The sequence below is a fragment of the Merops nubicus genome, unplaced genomic scaffold (assembly GCF_000691845.1).
Source record: "Merops nubicus isolate BGI_N331 unplaced genomic scaffold, ASM69184v1 scaffold22495, whole genome shotgun sequence".
NCBI classification, from domain to species: Eukaryota; Metazoa; Chordata; class Aves; order Coraciiformes; family Meropidae; genus Merops; species Merops nubicus.
Genome location: NW_008607901.1, coordinates 1 through 6,123, shown reverse-complemented (window position 1 = coordinate 6,123; position 6,123 = coordinate 1). Strand labels below are relative to the sequence as shown.

The window sequence follows — 6,123 nt, the reverse complement described above, 5'->3', positions numbered from 1 at the left end:
TTTGCCCCATTCCCCCCAGTCCTATCATTACCTGACGTCCTAAAAGGTCCCTCCCCAGCTTTCTTGTAGGCCCCCTTAAAGACTGGAAGTCTGACACCAAGTGTTTCTCTCTGCAGTAAGATGCATGATGTATGGATTTGGGGATGACCAGAACCCTTACACAGAATCCGTGGACATTCTTGAGGACCTGGTAATTGAGTTTATCACAGAAATGGTAAGTCAGCTGTAGACAGCACGGTCAAAACTTCCTCCCTAAGGCTTCATTCTTCTGCAGCTTAATACCTCTGCCTCAAACACTGCATGAGCCCCGGCCCAAAGCTCTCATGGCAGAAGTTCAACCTAGACTTTACTTTTTTTACCTTACTGCCTGTGCAGCTGACAGAATGCTCAGCTTTGAAAGTCTCCCAGGTTCCTCTGTCCTCCTGGTGTCTTTAGGGCAACGTGTTTATGTCTGCATGGCGACGTAGCTCTGTGCTACAAAAGAAATGCAGATTTCTGGGGCCTGAAGCTGTCACTCTTCTAGAGAATTGGGTAGTGCTTGAAAAAGCTATTCCTAAATAAAGCTTAAGGGGCAAAGGAAGGGTGCTGACTCCCCTCTCTCCCCCCACCAGACACACAAGGCCATGTCCATCGGGCGGCAGGGCCGCGTCCAGGTCGAGGACATCGTCTTCCTGATCCGCAAGGACCCCCGAAAGTTTGCCAGGGTTAAAGACCTCCTCACTATGAACGAAGAGCTGAAACGAGCCAGAAAGGCCTTTGATGAAGCCAACTATGGCTCCTGATGCCCTGCGTCCCTGCCCTGGGGGCACGACCTGGGCACCCCCTGCCCCAAAGGAAGAAACGCCGCGGGTGCTGGTTGGAGGGGTTGGTCAGGATGGGGGTCACTGCTGGGATGTCTGCCCTTGCTCCCAGCTTTTTCTGAGTGTTCCAGCAGCTGAATGTTATCTGAGTGCGTGTGGTATATGTATTTATACCATTTTAGGAAATGAGAAGAGAGCTCTGAAGATTCTGGTAATGGCAGGAGGTCAGTTTGGAGTAGGACCAAGCTGAATGAGGTATCTAAAGGGTTAATGATGTGTGATTCTCTACAACTGTTTCAGTCAGTGCTGGGCATTCCTCTGACAGAAAGCCTACAAAATACATCTTGGTTAACTGGACAAAGTCTTCAGGACCAAACTACTACAGTTCTGCTCTTTGCTCTGTATGTGATCTGTGAATAAAACGTGGTAAATTTGTGCCCACTCTTTGTAATTAAACTGAGATTGATCAGCTCATGCAAGATGCACAGTACAGGACTTTTAGCACTTGATTGCCTAGGAAAGGTATTTTTTCTTCTGTCTCAGGGGGCACAGCTTTCTTGTTCTCCACCCCTACTGAGCCTAGGAAATGGAAGCTAACCTACACCAGATTTAAATACTTCCTGTTGATTCTGATTTTGGGACTTAGTTACAAGCAAGAGCCTGGCAGAAAGCACTAACCCCATTGCTTGTTATCACTTCATTAATACATGTTAGAGTATTGGAATACCCATAAAACAAAAGGTGTCTTACAAAACCATAAAATAGCTGCTACTTTCTTAGCAGAATTGTTACCAATTAGGTTTCTGAGGAGGTTGCTTTAAAAACAAAAAGATTAAGCAATTAAAATGACTTGACCCCTTTCCTTTTTTCAAGTCCAGGGTCAGACACCCATGGCTGCAAAAATAGAATCAATATCCATGTCCTCAGCAGCTTCTCTCCACACAGGGCCAGGGCTTCTTTGCAGCAGCAGCTGCGTGGGGGTCCCTGCTGTGCTCAGCTCAGCACAGCCCCTGTCAGCAGCAGAACGTCCACCTGGACTGAGAAGCCCGTCCTGGTAAGCTGGGGTGATGAGTGATGCACTGGTACCACACCCCCCAGAAAGCTCAGGAGGTTTCTGCTGCATCTTCTGAGTTCTCTTCAGGCGTGTGGCTGATTTCATCCTCCCCCAAAAGAAGCCTCCCCTCAGGTACTGCCTGGACCGCCGTGCAGCTCGTGACCCACACAGGAGGTATTTACAGACAGATGTTTTCACACAGCACAGCTTCTTCTTCAAGCTTAAGAGGAGGAAGGTGCACAAAACAAAACTTTATCAGCTGCTGAAGTGTTATTTGAGCTTTTGAGACATTTGGTTATTATCTGTCTCTACCTTGACATCCCAAGGAGGCACAACAGGACCTTGTGCAGGCATTCTGGAGAAAGATGATGTCCCTCACATCATATAATCACTGCCATTAAACATGCACATGATTGAAGTTCCATTTTCATTCTCCCTCTGAAGTGGTTGTGGGTTTGTTAGCTTTTTTTTAATCCTTTCACAACTGGCTGGAGCTAAAGACAACGTTCACATGGGGGCATCCAGCACCTGGGCTAGGGATCCCATTTCAGTTTAGAAAGGGGTTAGACTGTTGCATTTCTCTACGTTGGAGCAAAATACCCAATACTGAAATATCAGAAATATACTGAAGTATCCAGAAACCCCACCCCATGCAAGCTTACCTGCACCCCTGAGCCTCCACATGGTGCAGCCGGTTGCTTTTCAACAACTTGTTCCCCAGAAAGTAAGCTTCTGATCTGAATTTGTTGCCTTTGCACCACAAAATAGCTTTTCTGAGTGCCTCTGAGAGCTCCCCAAAGGACCCAGCTGCCTGCACCATCTGTACCAGACATCCCCTCTGCTGGGATTGTGCTACAGGAGAGGAACACCACGGTGCCTTTGCTTTGAAAGGTGTTGATGCAAGGCTTCTACCCTGAAACAGAGTAACAGCAACAGTCTTTTAAAAACACATCCCTCTTTGCTGGAAAGGAGCAGAGCACTCAGGGTTTGTGAGAACATTCCTTATTTCCTAAAGAGAGAGTGGAAGAGCAGTCTTGTTTTGTGGAATAGAAAAAGAAGAGGCAGATACTAGAATCAGTCTTCCTGTCTACTACCAGCTTGCTCTCTGGTGATCTCACTTGGCAACAAATGCTCCAATTCCTAAGCAGGAATTAGTAGTGGCTTTCAGTGCAAAGCTTCCACACTAACTTGGGTGGCTAGACAAGCAAAAATAAGGCAGGGAAAGGGGACATTTTCCATTGGGATATCATATTTTGAGTGTTAGGCTCTTTAAAGTTAAGGGAAAAAAAGTAAAGTGTGTAAAATGGTGCCGTACAAACCTCTTGTGTCAGAAGTCTAGATGATCTTAGTAAGCTTTTCACATCAAACCCCAGGTGCTTCCCTACAAAGAGAGAGTTCCCAGTGTGAAATAAAGACAGTTTGAAGTCTCTGAAGAGACACCTCAGTGCTTTGCCCTGCCGAGCTCTCAGGCTCCCTGCCCTCTCAGCACCACCAGGCCAGCTCAGGGGGACTGCGCTCACTCATCCTGCAGGGCAGCTGGCAGGGGATGAAGAGGATGCAGGGCTGGACAGATGGCTGCAAGGAACTCAGTGCCTAAAAGCTTCCTGCCAACATCTGGATGCCTGCTGTCACCAGATGTAGCCCTTGGGCACAGCCCAGAAACAGCAAGTGCAGGACAGATGCATCCTGTGCTCACAACCTTGTCTACTCCTCTGTGGGCTGCAGTCTCTCCACTTCCCTCTCTATCCTTGGGCCCCACCTATGCAGAAGCAGGAAAAGACAAGTAACTACTTACAGGACTTGTACACTGCATTCATTACCTGCTTCTCTCCAGTTTGTATGTTTTAAAAAACCAAAAACAGCCCCAAAACCTCACAATACTGACACTACCCACAGCTTCATAAAGGCAAGAGCACATGCAGCTCCAAGGAGAAGAGAGTTTGTGCTAGAACCACACCCTTGCAGGGAGCAGAAGTGCTTGGCCCTGCTGGACAGAAATCAGCGTGCAGGATGTCAGAAACAGCAGCACTGTGGCACAAGGCTTTACCTCTGTGAGCTCCAGTCACCAGAAGTGGCTCCCCAACATCTGTGGGGCACGGGACGTTGTGGGTCTTCACAGCTCTCGTGCAGCTTCCAAAATGTCTCTTCTTCCCAACCTCTGATGCTGCCTCTGGCACTGATGGGAAGAGCTTCTTCAGCCAGCTGCTAGGCTTTTTTGTTGTAAGCATTCTAGCCTTTTGCTTCTTCACCTCAGAAGCAGCATTAACTCCAAGGAAGCTATTGATGTCAGAAGGGAAGGTAAACCCCTTGATGTAAGGCATCTGCTGGGTCTCAGATATCAGATGAAGTGATGTCCACAAGGTGCCATAGAGGGACACGAGGCTCTGCAATGCACACCTGTACTGAACCCTGAAGAGAGAAGACAAAGCCATGGAGTCTCCTCTAGCAAAACCTTGTGCTCAAGGAACTACCTTCAGCTGAAGCAGAACTGCTCAGGGAAGAGATTCCAAGCTGCCCTTTCCCTATTCCCCCTCAAAAAAAAAACCCACATATATTTTTATTTATACTCCATCACCACACTTTCCTTAACGTTAGTCTGAGCTTAAGGAGCTGTTCAAGATCAGTGGCTTGATAGTAAACTCCTTTCCCCTGGAAAACTCAGCAGTACTGAAGTTGTAAAGAACAACTTTATCCCAGACTTTCCACCTCAGCACGAGGCAGGACTTGGTGCCTGCTGCAGAGTACCACGTGTCTGTGTTTGTGGCAGGCTGGTGCTAACACTGTGATTTTACATCAAGTTTGCTGTGAATCCAGAATAAAGCCTTCTCTCCATTTCCACAACTCTTCAGATGCTACAATCAAGTCCAAAACAATGGAAGGACCCCTCCCTCCTCCTCCTCCTCCTCCCAACTGACTAAAGCTCACCCAGCAGCAAGGCCTAACTACAAGCCCTTCTTCCTGACAGACAACAGACAAGACAGACTTTTGAATATACAAACCACAGCCGGCTCAACAGTCCCAAAACCACCGTGTTCAGAAGTATGAACTCCTCTGAGCAGAGATGTTTAATGGACAAGCTGAAGATGACACCAGTTAAGGATAAAAAATAAGCAGCACATAACGAGACACGCCGAACACAGCAACCAGAGGCAATCCACAAAGCAATATCCTGGATAATTTGGGAGATGAGTATCCAAACTTCAGGCTCAGGGCCAGAACAGCAGCCAGGCAACACCTGGAGTTCCTACCTAACTTGAAAATAAAGCATTTGGCTATCACAGAAACTTCACGTTGCACATACAAACTCCACAACTGAGTCCATCAGCAGCACAGGGCTCACAGCAGACCCAGTTTCGGTCTCACGAGGTGCTGCTAGTGAATTGCAAGAATGTTTTCAGAAACTTCACGTTGCACATACAAACTCCACAACTGAGTCCATCAGCAGCACAGGGCTCACAGCAGAAGTTTCAGTCTCACAAGGTGCTGTTAGTGAACTGCAAGGATGTTTTCATGGTGAAAAAAAGGATACAGAAAAGCTTTACAGCAGCAATCCAGCAGGCGTAGTATGAGCTTGCAGCCTCCCAGTACCTTCACAGCCACCGTCTCCAGCATAGGCTGGCTGGGAACTAAGCACTCCTCGTGGGCTTGGGATATATTTTTCCTGTGTTACATGAGGATGAAGAGATGGTTATGAGGTAGAATGCACCCCCTTTAGTTCTGAAGACTGAGTTAATGTATAGTATAACGTATGGGAGCATGACACTTACTGGGGAATCAGTTCTGCCAGAGTTTCAATGCAGCCCACCAGGTTCATTTTCCACAGGCGCTTTATGCACTGTTCTACCTAGAAAAAAAACCAAAGAATTGGTATTTTGAGAGATCGAGTGTCTTGGTCTAAACACTGTCACTATATTAAGCGACACCTTCCCCTTATCAATTTTAACATCCTAAATTGCATGTTTTGAGTGATGGAATGTTCTGCTATATTCCTACAGCTGCATTATGATGAAGGAAATCCCTTTATCACAGTCCTGTGAACACGGAATTAAGCGTGGAGCTGGTTCTGCATGGTTTCACTTGCTGCACACAACGGCCTTTGGCATTGCCTTTTGAGAACGAAAATGCAAAAAACAAACCCAGGAAACCCCCTGAACTACCCTGCGATGAGGCTTAAAACACGACAAAACCGCTCTCGCCCGGAGACAGGGTTTTGGCGACGCTCACTGCGAGTATCAAGCGCCGCCCCAGAGGCCTCCCAGGGGCCGGGCG

The 6,123-nt window shown here is 47.5% G+C and overlaps 2 protein-coding genes across 2 annotated transcripts; one reads left to right on the top strand and one right to left on the bottom strand.

The window, feature by feature from the left end:
• Positions 1 to 121: 121 nt before the first annotated feature.
• On the top strand, positions 122 to 782 carry TAF13 (TAF13 RNA polymerase II, TATA box binding protein (TBP)-associated factor, 18kDa). Its single transcript, XM_008940124.1, has 2 exons — positions 122 to 214; positions 612 to 782. Exons 1-2 carry the CDS (start codon positions 125 to 127, stop codon positions 780 to 782), a joined length of 261 nt encoding a protein of 86 aa, XP_008938372.1. The 5' UTR covers positions 122 to 124.
• Positions 783 to 1,680: 898 nt separating this feature from the next.
• LOC103772782 (chromosome unknown open reading frame, human C3orf17) lies at positions 1,681 to 5,698 on the bottom strand (the record flags this gene model as incomplete). Its single annotated transcript, XM_008940125.1, has 7 exons — positions 1,681 to 2,074; positions 2,517 to 2,767; positions 3,174 to 3,235; positions 3,902 to 4,263; positions 4,854 to 4,931; positions 5,384 to 5,515; positions 5,622 to 5,698. Coding segments are annotated over 7 exons (1,356 nt in total), but the record flags the coding sequence as incomplete, so codon positions are not given.
• Positions 5,699 to 6,123: the final 425 nt, after the last annotated feature.

Coding starts and splice junctions, on each gene's coding strand:
- TAF13 (XM_008940124.1), top strand. CDS start 125: ATGATGTATGGATTTGGGGATGACCAGAACCCTTACACAGAATCCGTG. Junction 215..611: donor TTGAGTTTATCACAGAAATG/GTAAGTCAGCTG, acceptor TCCCCCCACCAG/ACACACAAGGCCATGTCCAT.